The sequence below is a fragment of the Pimephales promelas genome, chromosome 8, assembly GCF_988280905.1.
Source record: "Pimephales promelas chromosome 8, fPimPro1.hap1.1, whole genome shotgun sequence".
NCBI classification, from domain to species: domain Eukaryota; kingdom Metazoa; phylum Chordata; class Actinopteri; order Cypriniformes; family Leuciscidae; genus Pimephales; species Pimephales promelas.
The window spans coordinates 12,360,910-12,378,617 of NC_142776.1; the positions used below are offsets into that span (position 1 = coordinate 12,360,910).

At 39.2% G+C, this 17,708-nt stretch overlaps 1 protein-coding gene across 3 annotated transcripts in view; it reads right to left on the bottom strand.

Annotated features, from left to right (window-relative positions):
- The window catches only part of c8h22orf23 (chromosome 8 C22orf23 homolog), an 8,790-nt gene extending 2,957 nt beyond the window's left edge, over positions 1-5,833 (bottom strand). Inside the window, exons 1-4 of one of the 3 annotated variants that reach the window (XM_089133959.1) lie at positions 5,533-5,833; positions 5,348-5,437; positions 4,945-5,007; positions 4,678-4,848 (exon numbers count right to left, since the gene is read on the bottom strand). In XM_089133959.1, coding sequence (XP_088990085.1) covers positions 4,678-4,848; positions 4,945-5,007; positions 5,348-5,435 — 322 coding nt within the window. In that variant the 5' untranslated portion in view covers positions 5,436-5,437; positions 5,533-5,833. The remainder of the gene's footprint in view (positions 1-4,677; positions 4,849-4,944; positions 5,008-5,347; positions 5,438-5,532) is intronic. The other 2 variants (XM_039655676.2, XM_039655675.2) reach the window with 2 other exon arrangements.
- Positions 5,834-17,708: the final 11,875 nt, after the last annotated feature.

Below are 17,708 nucleotides of genomic sequence, written 5' to 3' on the forward strand. Positions count from 1 at the left end.
CTTTTTTCTTTTGTTACCTTTTGACTCTCCTTACAATCATTTGGAGTTCTTTACTTTTTATTTTAAAAGTTTATGTCATTCAAAACAAAAAAATGCCTTCAGGGCTTAAAGGGTTAATTATTTTGGGCTCCTAAGATTGTCTCACAGAAATGCTGTGGCTTTATGTATGCCTGAAGAAGAAGAAGAAGAAGAAGAAGATGAAGGAGGAATGAATGAATGAATGAATAGGAATAGCTTTTTCCCCATTCTACCCCACTTTTCCAGGGGCATACTGGCAAAGTAGTGCACTAAATCAAGTTGTTTAAAGATGAGTTATGATTTCTGTATTAACTTATATTGAAATATGTGACGGTGAAGTTCAGTTCAATGCAAATGCGTGTTTACATGAGTTGTGTAGAGCACAGTGCTGCATATATGCAATGAAATTCATTTGAAAATCTAATGGAATTTAATGAACCTAATCCTTCTGTCAATACTAAAGACGAAGGGCATCTCAGGAACCGCACTCCAATGGTTCAAGTCTTACCTCTCAGGTAGGTCCTTTAGGGTGTCGTGGAGGGCTAAGGTGTCTAAGAACAAACATCTAGCTACTGGGGTTCCTCATGGCTCAGTGCTTGGACCAAAGCGTTTATAAGTAATAGAACGTTCCATTGCAATAAAAGCACCCATGAGCAGAGCTGCAGCTCCGCCATCTTAGACTGAATGCAACTCAGCTGTCATAGACTAGTACATTCTGGTTCCAATTCAAAAGCAGTTAGGGGAACAAAAAAATAGTTTCTAGTTATTAATATCTCAATAGCTTAAACTAAAAAAAAAAAATAATGCTTATGTATTGGTTTATAATTAAACAATTTCATCATAGAGCATGAAGCTGTCAAATAGGCTATTTATTTACCCAGTAACTTTTGGGGATAACTTCCATTTTCATACACAGCACAATTTTACGACACCAGTAACAAAAGCCCATGTTCCTCATGAAATGATTGACAAATTCCTTGATAAAGCCCAAACACAATGAACAATGAGTAGGTGAAAGGGACAACACATTAGTCAAGAGAGAATATTTAGTAGTAATAAAAGATAATCACAAAATTAAAGCTGCTGTCGGCAACTTTTTTTTTTTTATCATATTCAGCGAATTCGACACTATATTCCGACAGAACAACATAAATAAAGTGGTTTTATCAAAAAACCCAAGCTTCGAACTCCACCTGGAGCATGTTATTTGTTTTGAAAAAATCCCCTGCTTCCGGTTCATTGTGCCGAATCAGCGCAGGGTGGTGTGAGATATGACAGTCAATCACAAGTCGTGCATGCACACGTCAATCACATGCACACGCCTGAAGTTTGCGCAGTAGCGATGGTGGAAAAGTTTCCAATTCGCCTTTGGCTAAGCCACACCCTGGAATGAAGATTGACCAATCACAGCGCAGCCAAGAACGAGCTCCCACAGAGGTCAGACACTTTCTCACAGCGCTTCATTGACTTTCAACACAGGCGTCTCATATTTTTGGTCTCGCCAGGCTATTACCGTCGTAGTTTTATCAAAAAATATGGTTAAACGTTGTGCCTGGGGCATTTGTAACACAGATACACGTTTCCCAGAGAGGTTGGAGGGGGATGTCCGTTTTTTTCCCTTCCCAAAACCAAAGTCAAATCCTGACAAGTGTCGTCTTTGGATTAAACTGTATGGACATCCTCAGTCAGCAAAACCCCTCAAAGATCAACAAGCACATCTTTCTTGCTACTAACCTTACTGTGAAGTTATACTAGTTAGACCGTTTTATAATGTTTTAGGTTATGATTTCAGTTCTCATACCGGTTGATGATACGCTAGCACACGCTGATAATAAATACAACCTTATACTCGTGTAGTCAGTTTGCTTTGTAATAACGATTATAGAAGTGAATAGAGACCTACCTAGCTTTGCATGAAAAGTGTTGCTCCCTGATATTGCTAGTCCCAGCCTCCGTCTCCATTAGTAGGATGTGCGGTGGTTCATTTTTTGACTGTGACCGGTAACATTATGCTTTTGCCTCTATTTTGGATGCCTTGTTATTTCTTGCGTTTCACCTGTATGTCTTGAATATAGCCTTCGAACGCATAATGTAGCCCCTTTTGCCCACTTCTATCGGACACTCTATTTGCTGCTTTATAAAAGTTTAATAATTTCAGCAGGAAAAGCTGTCACAGCATAAGCCATGTTGATACCAAACCAGAGCCCAGATGAAGTTTGACGGAAGTAGCAACAGTAACTAAGGGGGGCGGGGCTTAGCCAAAGGTGAATTCCTCGGTTAATCTCAAGAGCGAGAAGGTCAAAACCACACAGGAAAGGAGAACAACTGCTGAAAAAAAAAAGAAGTACACAAAGAAATCGACCGTGCCCGTAATAAAACCAGGATAACACATCGGAACAGCATTTAAACGATGGAGAGAATTCCGTGATTTATTTGGGTTTAAGCTGGATGCAGAGCTTGCAACATTTCTTCTCGACAGGTTTGTGCTTTATCAACCAGTTACTTTATTTCTTAGTGTTATGTTAGTAATCGAAGCATGTTTGCTCAAATGTGTTGGTATGGAAAGCTAACGTTAGCACTTTGTTGGCAGGTTCGTTAGCTTTGTTTCCACTGAAATCCGTGTGAACGTATCATTAGGTTGAAAAACAGGTCCAGATGAAGGGATAAAGTTAGACTTTTTTGGAAGAATCAATGCTACTCTAACTTTTTTACTAGAGTAAGAACAGTAGTAAAGCGACTGTTATTGCATGTGCTATCTGACTACCTCTATAAGCAATAAAAAATGTACAATGACCATGTCTGCCGCGTATCCCATACAGCACACGCACTGACGAGCACGAACTCTGTGGGAGGGTATTCGTTGATAGTGAGGGAGGGTCATGAGAGTTGTAAACATTCAAAATGTTGCCAAAGTCCACTCAATCAGCCAGAGTTGCCGACGGCAGCTTTAACAGTAATAAAATTGATGATGGTAAGTAGATCTCCACATAATTTCTGCCTGAATTACACACAACAAATCAAACATTGTGCAAGTAAACACATTTACTACAAATAGAATGACAATGGTAAGTACACTCACCTAAAGGATTTTTAGGAGCACCATACTAATACTGTGTTTGACCCCCTTTCGCCTTTAGTTGTGCTAGTGGTAAAGCCGTTGGTTCAGTCCAAAATGGCGACAGCAGCACCATCTAGCGATTGTTGTCAAAACTGCAACAGAGTTTCGCCTCTTGGTACTTCTATACTCTTAGCTTAGACCACTTCTCTTCTCTGTCTAGATGAGATCACTAGGATCTGTGATGCAAAAACATGGCTTTTCCTTTCACTGCTATGCTGATGACACACAACTCTACCTCTCATTCCAGCCTGATGATCCGATGGTAGCTCGCATCTCAGCATGCCTAACAGACAGTTCTGGCTGGATGAAGGACCACCACTTTCAACTAAACCTTGCGAAGACAGAGCTGCTTGTGGTCCCGGCCAACCCAACACTACGCTACACCACAACTTCTCCATTCAGCTAAGTTTGTCATCCATTAACTCCATTAATGTCATCCAGGAACCTTGGAGTTGAGATGGATGGTCAATTGAACTTTACAGACCAACTGCCCGTCCTGCAGATTTGCCTTGTACAACATTAGGAGGATTGTCCAAGCACTTGTTCTATCCTATCCTATGGACTATTGTAATGATCTCCTGGCAAGTCTTCCAGCTTGCACTATCAAACCTCTGCAAATGATCTAAAATGCTGCAGCTAGAGTGGTCTTTAACGAGCCGAAGAGAGCACACGTCACTCCTCTCCTCACAAAACTGCACTGGTTTCCAGTTGCCACTCGCATCAAATTCAATACACTGACATTTGCCAACAGAACAACCACTGGCTCCAACCACAATCACTCTGCTCTATGATCTGCCAAACCCAACCAGAGCTGCTGAGTCCATGGCCATTTTCAATGGCTGAAGATGCATCTTTTTCGGCAACACCTAATCCAAGTGATACTAACACTTTATCGTCTATATTATCTTAAAAAAATAAAAAGTACATGTACTAAGTTATCTTAAACTGGGAGGGGTCATACCACTTGCATATAGTGTCCTATGGGCTATATGCACGCATAAGTTCCGCATTTGACGTAAGGATACTCGTCCATTTCCGGTTGTGTAGATTAAAGCGGAGGAAAACCGGAGAAAACGGGATTATGGCAGAGTCTTCAATATTTACTGTCCTCCCGTCTTTGAAACGAAACGTACATACGTTTAGATGTAATTTTATATATAGTTATGTTTATTTAATATAATTTTAAAAAGAAGCATAAACACAACGAGGGGTGTCTGTTTTATCTGTTTTTGTGACTAACGTTTCATTAGTATAACCATGGAGTATAAAATTCAATATAAATTCTCGGTATTGCATTGGACTCTATGATCGGCGGAAGTTATCGAGCATCCTTAATCCTTCACCGGAAATAACGCCGTGCATAGAGCCCATTGTTAGTTTCACTGCTTCTATTGTTCTCATTTGTAAGTCGCTTTGGATAAATGCATCTGCTAAATAAATAAATGTAAATGTAATGGGGAAAAAGTAGTAGCAGCGAGGATGAGGGAAAATTGGGTGATAAAGAATATAGTATAAGGAAATGTTTATCTTTTTGCACTCACGTGTTGCACTAGGCTGAAACTTTTCTCGTTTGTAATTATCTCCAGCACTACATCTTTCTGCACTGCGCCTCAGCTGGTGACCCACCAGTGAGGTTACTCTGGAGATTCTGGGCTCTGACTGCACTTTTTTCTGCTCAACTGGGGTAAACGTTAGTGGAAGAGCGCCCCCATCTGATAAAAAAAAAAACACACACAAAACGACAGCGTTAATAGGCATAAAATTTCCTGGACAGTTGTAGTAGGATATTATAAAATCTGTCAACTCACTTTTCAGTTGATTATTGATTTGTTTCTGTTGAAGGTCCGTTAGACCAGACTTTTGCATCATTACTACAATGAAACAAAACAAACCCACAGATGGAGCAAAAGAAAAGATCAAAACAAGATATGCATGATTGTTGGAGCACGCGCGCGCGCGCACACACACACACACACACACACACACACACACACACACACACACACACACACACACACACAAATACACAAATATATGGTTTGGTGACTGTTCGATAGGTGTAATAATGGTATACTGTTCTGAATATTTTATTCCCTTACGTTACTCTGTTACAGAAAACGTTCTGCCTTTTCACAAAAGTAACTTAAACCTTTAAAGTCCACAGCCTAGGCATAGAAAAACACACAGTAGCCCACACTCATAGACACGCACACACACACACACGTTGTATTAACTGTCGTGTCTCCGTTCTGTAGTTAGTGACTCTGGGCTCCTTATATTTTGATCCGCTGGCCATCATTCCTGCAAAATAGAAACACTTTATTATTTATTTATTTATTTTTAATTTTTTGCCATACCAAGAAAGCTGGTATTTTGGTCGTCGAAGTTTTACTCACGTTACAAACGCAAAAACAGCAAAGTGGTTCCTATGGTAACACACGCAAAACAAGACCGAGGAGAATCCAGCAAAGAGAACACCAGTCTAACAAAGAAAGCTGAACGATCTCTTTGTGTTTTGGGGTGTTTAGAGTTGCTTTCGAGATGACAAATCCACACGATTTAGAATTGATTCAATAGGCTTGTTTGAGATGCGCCTTGCCTCGCCTGAAATGTATGCGAGAGTAGGGGAGAGTAGGCGGCTGCGTGATAAAAGCGCAGCAGAGTCTGACATTCCTTCCAACCCGTCAGATATGCGCACTCTGGCGCACATCAATATTGCGTCATTTTTGTCACGCTGAACAACACGCCCATATATTATATTTCACTACTTGCGTGAGATCTTCTTCATCTGAGGTACGTTTTCCACTAATGAGAAATGTTTATAAACGAGTTAGTGTTAGTAAATGTTAGTATACTCTCTCATTCAAAGCAAATTCATAGCATGTGTTCATGAAAACATGGAAACACAGGCTAAGTTAGATATGGCGGGGTGGGGCAGGCTAGTATGATTTGATTGTTGTGTAAAATATAAACACAAAATTATGTCAAAATGTCCGTTTTGTCGAGTGTCCTCATAAGATCAGTCTTAAATTAATTAAATAAAGTATCAAATGATCATAAACAGTGTGAGGCGTGTGAGATCAGCTTCTCTCTCAGCAGCGGCAGGTTTCATAAAAATATGCCATTTCATAAAAATATTTAAAAGATATAAGTTACTCTATATTGTTTTTTTGCATTAATTTGGAGATCACTGCTCACTCCAATGTCCCCACTTCAAGGGCTCTGCCCTTCGAAGGGAGTAGGGCATAGGGATGCTCTCTTCCGTTTGGAATTTTCCCTCAGTAGTATATTGCTACCATTCACTTCTTATGTGTTATATTAAACAACATGGCACTTAAAGTTTCATTTCATTTATTTTCATTTATTTATTTATTTTACAGGGACAGTGCTCATTAATTAACAGTAAAATAACTGTAAATGAGCCAGAGTTAGCTCAACAGGCTAATTTGCATCTGTTGTCCCTGGCCAGTTATTATGATGGCAACCTAAAAACAAAATATAAAGCAAGAAATGTATTTCACAGTCCACAAATAATAACAACATTAAAAGTAATAAAAAGACAAAAACGACACAACAATAAGTAACGAATCACACAAGACAATCTGCCAGCAAGCCACAATTTTCAGTAGGCAGTCAGTGGTTTAATGTGCACATATCTGATTATCAATTAGCCAGTTCTTAAGCTGACCAGTAAAGGAACGATAAGTTTTTGTATCTCTTATCAGACTTGGCAATTGGTTCCACTGTTTAGTTGCAGTTACAGAGAACGCTGACTGACTAAAGGCACTTTTTCGAGTGGGAATGATGCAGTCCCCTCTTGTGACACCTCTGGTGACATGACTACCTGCTCTCTGCATAACAAATGTCTTCAGTGGAGGTGGAGCCGTGCTATGCAATATCTTATAGACTAGACAAAGGTTACTATAAGTGATTAAATTTTTTAAAAAAGTCTATGGGTATTTAAAATTTGACAGGTATGAAAACTATTAGGTTTCCGAACTAAAACTTTAAGAGTACGTTTATAAAGACTTTCTAGTGACTTAATTGTAGACTTGTTAGCTTGTGCCCAGCTTGTCAAACAGTATGTAAAATGCGGGATAATCATGGCATTCATATATAACATAGCAGTTTCAAAGGTAAATGATTCCCTAACAAATCTAAAATTACTCAAATTAAATCTGATTCGTTTGCACATACTTTTCACATGAGCTCTAAAACACAGATTCGAATCAATCCAAACACCCAGATACTTGTATTCAGTCACAACTTGCAAATTTTGACCTAATACCATTATGTCAGGGTCTGGAACGCTACATGGTCGTTTTGAGAAGAACATGCTTACCATTTTACAAACATTTAACGTCAGACATGATCTGTTAAGCCATGTTGTGATATAGTTCAACTAAGTTGCCAGTTTGGCCTAACTGACCAGTTTGGTCTTTTTGTTATGGTTGCTTGCTTGCAGTGTTTAAATCATGGTGGCCATTTTGACCTGTTGGTCACAGGTCACCGTTATTTATAGGAAGTGGACATAATAACCAACAAATCATAAAAAAACAACCCCTAAAAAATATGCCTAAAAAATTCGAAATGCATGAACGAAATGCATGATAGGGCTGAAAAACCTTCACAACTGCACCCACCAAAATGAAAAATTTTTTCTAATTTTTATTTTTATTTAATATAGATACATAAATTGTATGTATACTCTAAAGCGCCTCCCAGACTTCATTAGTTCAAACTCGATGGAAAGGGGGTGAGTACTGTCTGCAGTGATTTTACTAGCCTTATTCCTCGTTCTGTCAATATGTATTTGGGACAGTGGTTTTTGTGGTTTACCTACAATTTTGCTGGCCATTGACACTATCCTGTTGAGCTTTTTCTTTAGCTTGCTGTTTAAGTGGTCAAACCAAGCAGAAAGGTGAAAAGTTAAAACACTTTCAATATGTGTAATATACACTAGCACAGTAATCTGAGCACTGACACCCAGGCAGTTCAGTCTTCTAAGAAGACTGAGTCGTGAACAGTACTGTTTTAATTCTGTAATACTGTAGTAATGTATGTATTGTATTGTACAGTGTGTCATGTAGTACACTTCTGTAGATGCTATCTTCAATCTATAATTTTCTTCTCTATCCCCTCTGTATATTTGGATATTCTTACTTGATTAAATACATTTTTCCGAGTAGAAAATAACTTGAAGGATGCAAAAAGTAATTCAAGAATGATTTGATTTAATGTAATTTCAGACATGGCGTTTATGTTCACATTTAGTACACTATGATATGATTGTCCAATGAATTCATATTTATCTTTTTTTAATGTTAACAAATGTATAGGTAATGCAGAGGAGTAGTGTGTGCTTTGCAGCATGCTGGAAGACGACCCCAAACGAACGAAAGCATGATTGAAATGGTATAATACACACACCCAAAAAGCAATAGTTTAACTAAGGATGAACAGAGATCTCTGTAAATATAAAACCTTGTTCCTCTGAGATTTGATTTACATCTGATGGGAACTTTATTGCTTTCTCTTCATCTGTTGGGATTACTTTTAGCTCCTTGATGTACCCATTTGTTTGGTCAAGCATTTCAGGAGTAACTTGAATAACAGAAGGTCTTTGTAATGCTGAATCTTGGACCATCTCAGAATCATTTACCTTGGTCACAGAATGCGGAGTGCCGTGTAGGTGCAACAGTGCAAGGAGGCATCTTGCAAGAACTGTTACTCTCTGTAGACCCACTGATTGAGATAACAGAACAATCATCAGGCACTTTTCCAGTTTGGCTTCTCCTGTAAGGTTTAATGTGACCAATGCTATATTTAGTTTTAAAGTAATCCCTCCACGTTTGTTTAATGTGACAAGTTTGCCACTGAGTCTCTCAATGATGTAGGGTCCTGAGAAGTCAGGTTCAATCCTTCCTCCTTTTCTTCCACGCTTCCTCATATTCATCAGAAGAACCTCATCACCAACATTGTAAATCAAGTCTTTATACTTCTTCTGGACCTGTTTAGCATATACTTCCTTCTGTTTCTCCTATGATTTACCAATGTTTTCTTCCGCCTGCTTTTTGGCCTCATCTCTTTTTTTTTATCGGAAACTACATAATCACTAAAACTTGATTCCACAGGGAGACTGATGGTGGAAAGCTAAAAAAACAAGGCAATATAATTGAAGCAATATAAATTCATTTGTGAACTATTCAAATTTTCACATGTGCATGTATATTATGAAAAGCCCATGGTAGCATGAGAAAAGGCTCTTTGCTAAAAACATGATTGTTTACTATTCATAACAAACTGTTGGGAATATTAGTGACCCTTATTGTCTGTTGTGGAACAAAGTCCAAAAAATATGATCATTACCAGTTTAGGATCAAAGGTTTTATATCAGATGTTAAAATTGAATACAGTTAATCAATTCAGTAATAAAAACGATATTTACTGTATGATCAGTTTTGTAATAAAAAAATAATAATAATAATAATTAGCATCTTCTACCCATTGGAAAGAATTTCAAGGCTAAATTTTCCTTAAAGCTATGGTATACGATGTTAAAAATCGGTCGAGACGGTAGGGAAGTTTTAAAAAACTCATCCCGCCCCTCCACACACACCCCCCTCCCCTCTGTGCTAAAACTAAACAAAGAAAATGGGTCTCGTTCTTTAGTTCACCCATTCTGGTGAAAAATTCTGGCAGTACTTGAAGAGTGGATGGGGTCCAATTTACCTGTGGAACCATGATTATGCCTTCTTGGAGATAAATCAATGATACCCAACATAGAAAAAAATAAATTTACCCTTATTAAGAGTGGCTGTATTACCTACCCTATCTCACGACCAATTCGTACGAATTCGTACGAGTGATTCAAAAGTGGCTAATTCGTACTAATTCATACGAATTTGTACGATTTGTCTAAACCCACGTGACGGTTATGTTTAGGGGCGGGGTCAGGGGTAGGTCATTCGTACGAATTCATACGAATTGGCTAATTCGTAAAATATGTACGATTTAGCAAAATCGTACTAATTCGTACGAGTGAGGTCGTACGAATTAGCCACCTCGTAAAATTCGTACGAATTCCCGTGAGATTGGGTGACGCGCTCTAGTTCACAGAGACCGAGACTGCAGAAAGCACGCCCTGTTTGTTTTCTTTATTTGACAAAGCAGTTTTCCTGTGAGTTTACACAAATAATATCTTAGAATGATGTATCATTTGTATCTGTCTGGCCATAAGTATTGGAGTATTTTGCAAAAATGCAAGTGATCGCACCGCTGGTTCCATGTCATGCAGTAAGCTCGCTCCACACTCTGCACAAACACTTGGATATGCGCCTAATAGCGAAAATTGATCCAGGTTAACATTAGACTGAGCGGCTATGCCGGACGGATCATCCTCTTCATGTTTAACAAATCAAGTCATGAATTTTTTACCAACCGCAAGTAAAAGCTGCACCAGTTTGAAAAAGGCGGCCGGGGCGAGGCGGCAAAAGCATAACTAGCCCCAATGAGAGAGGGGGTCCCACTAAAGGGGATGCAGAGATATTGGTACGTCTTTATATTAACATTTCTGATTGTAAATGATCATCCCTCAAAATGCAGGGCCCCAGGCAATTGCAACACCTCTGCTCATTTTGATATCTAGCTAGTTTTCAGTCAGCAGTTGAAATGGTGAGGTTGTGTGACATCGTTCTATGGAGGCATGTTAAGGCATAGACTGTAAAAAAGATGGACGACGCCCCTTCGCTCTTTTCCATCAGAGTGAACTGAAGCCGCCAGTGTCTCGATATGACGCTGACATCATGGACTTGAGTCTGCGCTCTTGCGTGTTTCGGGACCAGTCATGCGCAGTCGTGAGCAGGAAGTAAAGCCACGAAATCAAGGCCGCACACGCCCCTCACTTTTATTAAGTGTCCTCTGTCTGCTTCGTTCTTCTCCAATAGAGGGTGCTTCTCAATATCCCTCCTCGTCTCCTCGCTCCTCCGTCCTCCCTCCTATGACCCGGAAACCGATCGAGCTCAGCCATCTTGAAGGACATCTCAATTCTCTAATTGCACCGTGAGGAGTCGAGGATCGAGGAGATAGGAGGCTTCCTGAGGAGTCAGAAGCGAGGATACACAGGTGCATCCTACGCGGAACTGTTATATTGACTAAACGTGACGCACGTGTCAATTCTCCTCCCCCTTCACATCGGTCACAATCATTTTAATTTATACTTTACCTTTGCAGTTTATATAAACCACACATCTCAGATATTTCAACAGTATAGCCTATCTTTATTATTATTTATTATGAATTTATTAAATAACCAAACTTCAACATCATAAGGGCAGATCCTTTTAGCGCTGCTGATGACACTGTGGAGTGACGCTCGAGTGATCAAGTACTCCAATGGATATAAAAAAGCTTTTATTCGATTCCTCTGTCCTCCTTTCCTTTCCTCGCGTCCTTCCCTCGCGTCCTACAGGGGGTGGAGCTGAGACGCAAGGAAAGGAAGCAAGGGAAGGAAACGAGGATGCACAAATAAGAAATGAGAAGCACCCGATGTCTGCTGATTGCCGAACCTCGTTAAAATAAGGTAAATACAACTACTAACCACATAATCAACATTATTAAAAAAAGTCCGCTGGTGCTTCAGTAGTCTCGCGTAGCCAGACCTTCAGACTGAAGGCTGAAGGTCTGAAATTCATAGCAGCTTTCTTTGGCCAAGGCCCGCCCATAAGGCCGTTTGACCGACATGTCAAACAACCAATTACAGTTCGTTTCATTCAGCGTCACGTTTCGGGGCGTGGAAATGTCCCCACAACATCAGACCGGCGTGCAACAAGTCAGTCAGCAGCAGTCACCGGAGGCGCTCGTTAACAACGGTCCGCGTTATTAAATTCACCCACGAACTCGCGCTCATGTCCATCTTATGCCCGCTTTGTCACACGGCCAGTTCAACCTCGTATAAATCAGGTTATGTGTGTAAATCACGTGCTCACGAGCGCTCACTCAGACACACTGTCCCCGGCGCTGCTCGTGCGTCACAGTTATGTTCATAAAGCGCTCCCCGTTCACAGTAACCGGCTCGTCTCATTCAAAACAGCCAGCTGTAACGTTAGCTGTCAGCGAGCCGCCGCACATTGAATACTCGCAGTCAAACGTTTGACTCTGCAGTATCTTATGCACCTTATAATCCAGTGTGCGCCCTATATATGAATACTGAATCTCGGCCAGCTGCGATGTCAGCGTCTGTTGTTTCATGTTTGCCCACAAACGCGGCTGATATCCCCTTCGCAATTAAGTACTTCACTTGATCTTCCATAATCGATAGGAGGGGACATACAACCACGTTTAGCTGATCTTGATTAATGCTCATTGTCACTCATAAACACAACAGTTTTTCTTCCGCAATCACACTTCTGCGTTTTGTTTCCCGGCGGACCGAAAATAAACGAGTTAAAATTCAACCAATCAGATGACGACTTCGACATTCCTGAAGTGTTTCCAGTTAAGTGTACCATATGCATCAGACGTTTAGCCAACGTTCCGTGGGCGTGACGTCTGAGGCTGAGACTAGTGCTTCAGTGACTACCTCGCTCAGAGAACCTGTCAATCACACCTGTCAATCATGATGTCAGAGCACCGTTATTTTATCATCACATAACTAACTAAAAACAAACTTATTTTAAAAACGAACACTTGAAATTACATCAACGTGATAGAAACTAGAGTAAATGACAGAAACTATCTTTGGAAAAAGGATATGTGAAGTGTAATTTAATTGTTTAGTTGGTCTCGCGTCCCATTGAATAACATGGGGAGGCGGGGGTTATGAGCTATACTAGGACCGGTCACAGGGGGGCGATCGAGACGTTTTGGCTTCACTTTTGAGCAAGTATGTATCGCTGCAGCCCGGAGACCTGCAGGTGGGAGGAGCTTACGCCGCAAGTGGGAGGAGCTTTTGCCGCAAGTAGGAGGGATTTCAAAATGTGCAAGTGGGAGGAGCTTATGCAGAAGGACGGCGGTGAATGAGTATGACAGGAAGTAATAAGTAGCGACAGTAATGAAAATAAACGATCAAACATTACATTCCTCATCTTAAAAATAAACGATCAAACATTACATTCCTCATCTTAAAAATAAACGATCAAACATTACATTCCTCATCTTAGCTGATTTCTTACAGCTTTATTATTATTGTGTGTGTCCAATACCACTCACTGTCAATTATGAAGTCATGTCTTTACACCTTTTACCAGTGTTGTAGTCGAGACCACCTCAATATTATGAAGCTGCAGACTCGGAGCCTGCATCTACAGTCCCCCACCGAGAGTCCCGCATTCTCAGACCCCTCGTTTTTCGAACACAGCGCCTCCTGCTGTTCAAAAGATCGAATGACACCCGCACACAGAGTACAGTGCATGATTATCCAAATGCAATTAAAAACAATAGGATGCAATATTATGGTCTTCAAATAAATTATCCAATATATATTTGCGTTCCCTGCTTAATACATGTGCCAAAAAAAACCTAATTGTTACTGATGGAAGGGATACAATTACAGATTGAACTATCTTCAGAAAAATAGTAGGCTATATTATATTGCTACAATGTTTTTTTATATATATATATATTTTTTTTAAATTAAAATTCCAATTTTTCTTTCAGTTCAACCTTAGTCTAATTTTTTTCTTCCCATAGGTTTCAGTGAGTGCAGAACATTATTCTTCTTCTGAAAGAGGATTAGAATAAAAAAAGTGATACAATTTTTCATTCGTTTTTTAATTTGACAAAAAATATCAGCAACATATAAAAAGCTGACAATACCAGCTACAACAGCTCGTTTTCTCTTTCTCCCATGTCTTCCACTATTTGATTGTCATGCAACTAAAACAAATATAGGAAGCAATAGAAAAAGTACAATATCAAAATTAATTGAATGCAAGGATGCATTACATTGATCACAAATTCCAGTAAAGACTTTTGTAAACACAAAAAAACTTATCCACCAATGAATACAACATTTCAACCCTTGCCAACCCCTTGCCATTTCTTGCCAACCCCTAATAGTATTAAGAACAGATTTTAAAGGAGTTTGATAGACCAAGGGGTGTTTACACCTGCTGATTTTCATCATCACTGAAACACTTTGCTACTCCTTTTCAATCAAAGGGTCTGCAGAACATGTTTTTACTGAAATAGTGTTATGAGCGAGTCACTAAATCATTCCTTTCCATGACTTCCCAAAACAGTTTACAGAGTGAACAAGATTTCTTAATTTCTTTAAGGGTTTCTTAAAAACACCACGTGTTAAAAGTACAGCTAATTTATTCACACTTATGCTCTAAAGAGAAGTTTTCAAGCAAGATGGTACACCACCATTTTCTTATGTTATGTCTTGTTTAGCTGTGTACATAAAGTAATGGATTAGTACAAGTTTCAATTATATTAAAATGCATATAACTACAAAAAATAAATACTTCAGTGAAGTAAAACTTCTGTTCTGTCCCAGAACAACATACAGTGCATACTATAACATGCGAAGAAACACAAAAAAAGTTAAATGGGTAACAGGAATTGATTACGATCTCCTGTTCATAGTGAATATAACAATAATATTTTGGTCAACTTACACCCATACTACCACCCAAGATAAATGGGATTGAAGGTGGCCTGTTGCCTGGAAGTTCTCATAGGACAAATTTTATATTGTCCTTATGAAAAAGCGGACAGTGAAATTTTGTGGAAAAAGCGTAACTAAAATGAAACAAGTTTTAAAATAATTGCATGCATTGTACAATTAAGTTAGGAGTTGTATATCAAATCCATTACAAAATGTTTAAGACATTTACCATTTGATCAATGCAGTCCTAAAACTTACAAAAATTACACTGCCACAATACCTTATTGTGGTCTTCAGAATCCATAATCTGGAGAGCAAATTGTAGAAATGGAATACAGAAAAGATCTTGTCATGCACGTTACAGATTTTGTAATTTGTGTGCTACTAAAAAAACTACAGAAATGTATTTGGATACACTTTACCCTTTTTTTTTTTTAATACATCAAGACTAAAAACAGTGTACAAACGCCATTATGAAATGGTCTTTTTCAGAACTTATAAAGCTTTTTTTTACAAAACTGAAAAACGGTACAAGAAGCTTACCCCTTCATCTCGATCTCATCACGCTGACATGTGAAAGCGGTTTTCTTCTTTGTTTTCTGATGGATCGCAACAAAACTTATACATTACCGCCACCAACTGTGGAGCATAAACCAATAGCTACTAAAACACAGGTGATACTAAATAAACCAATCAAATTTCTCTGGAAGTTTGTTCAGCCCACTTGCGGCTAAAGCTCCATCCACTTTCTGCTAACCCACCCATTTGCAGCTGGCTCCGACCTCCGTTTATACCCATCTCCTTTTGAGGGCTTGTGCGGCACGCTTGTGTTAAGGCGGGTTTTAGGATAGCGCTCTGGGGTGCTTTCGGCCTGACAGCGGGCACGGAACTTAAAGGGATAGTTCACCTAAAAATGAAAATTAGCCCATGATTTACTCACCCTCAAGTCATCCTATATGTATATGACATTCTTCTCCTAGGTGTATATGACATTTTTCTTTCAGACAAATACAATGAGTTACAATGAACATATAATGAGAACATACAAACATACAATGAGAATACAATGAACATATCCTGGCTCTTCCCATCAAAAAAGTGCTCCACGCGGCTCCGGGGGGAGGTTAAAGGCCTTCTAAAGCGAAATGATGTGTTGCATTGTCAATGCATGTTGAGACTTCACTTCAATTCAGAGCATAGAATTGAAATTCAGAGTAAAAAAATAGGTTCAGAGGCATGTCTGTTGGACAGGATGAATGCAGAGTATGAGAGAGGGATTCAGGGAAGGTCTTGGGCTGCATCAAAAATTGCCAAGTTTCAGCGGGACAGCATCTCTGTCCCAAGTTGAGACACTCTCGCAATGTACTCCCTCTTTTAATGCACTTTAGACATTGCACATAACACACACACACACACAAATAAAATAAAAAATAGGAGAAGATAGGGACTGAAGAGATGTGGGGGAAGGTTATCATATATTATCTTATTATATCATCTTTTATTTTATACAGGGTTGACAATGGCAATTGGCTTTATGCCCAGCTGCACTACTTCCTGAACTTCAGCCAGCTCCTTGTTTCCTGTCTGCCATTATTGGCCAAATTGATTAATTCAGGTGTGTCTGATTATTGTTGCCATGACTACTGAGGTCTGGTACACCTGAATTAATCAATTTGGCCAATAATGGCAGACAGGAAACAAGGAGCTGGCTGAAGTTCAGGAAGTAGTGCAGCTGGGCATAAAGCCCATTGGTCCATAGGAGTACGACTAATACAATATTGGCAATATGGTGGTAGTGGGGAGTAGGGGTGGTGATGGTAATGACAATGGTAATAAATAATAAATGGTTACTTTGTCTATGCATACACACACATACACATACCCACACTCACACCCACTCACATACACACTTAGATCAAACACTTAAATCACTCTATGTCACTTCTGGAATTACAAGACTGCTCACTACTGCACTATGTTGGTTTGTATGTATGTTTGACTGTTTAATAAAAAAATAAAAATAAAATTGCAAAGTTCCCTATTGGCGAAAAAGAGTATGTGACAAAAGAAGTATGCCCGAATTCACAGTACTCGTAAAAGAGAAAGCAAAAAGTAACCAGGTGACCTGCTAGAGATTCTGAAGTGTGCATACAATGGACACTTTACCATCCCATGAGGCCACAGGAGAAGATTTGTTAATGGAAGTGTAACGCTGGAATTGTCACGTGATTATGAAAACATGGCGTCCATATCATACTACACACATTCAAATTATAAAGAGTGTATGTTTTTAGCTGTTGTGGAGTAATTATTCCAAACAAGTACCTACTCAAGAGAGTATGCGATTTCGGATGCAGCCACAGTTAAAATGTCATTGTTTTTAAATGTGCTGTAGAACTAAATATGATTAAGTCCCTAATCAAACTCACCTGATTCAAATAATCAGTTCGTTTGTAAAAGCTCTATGACTTGAAATGGGTACATCGAAAAAACATCCAAAGGATGAAATCCAAATGCCTTTTTTGCACCTCTGAGGAGCACTGAGGGAAAGGGGTTCTGCACTAAGCATTGTTCCATATAAAAGTGAGCAAATTATCCCCTTAATAAATCCCCTCTCTACTTCATACCACCCATTTCTGACTAGCAATAGCAATTAGTAAATCCTGACTCATCGACGAGTTTCAATAGGCTTATGTCCCAGTCCAACTTCCTGTTTCAATAATAAAATACACAAACAATGATTGTAGTATGACATGAAATTGCCCAGCGGTGTTTCCCAGTAAGATTTTAATTTATCATATTCTAAATTCTCACAAGGAACCAGAAAACATTTGTCTACTACATACATTTCATTTAATTTTTCTACCACTGCCACTAATGGGAAATCAAATTTTTGAAAATAATGTCTAGCAAGCTGCTATTTATTTATGCAAGAGCTAAAAGCAATGGTGCAGAGACCAC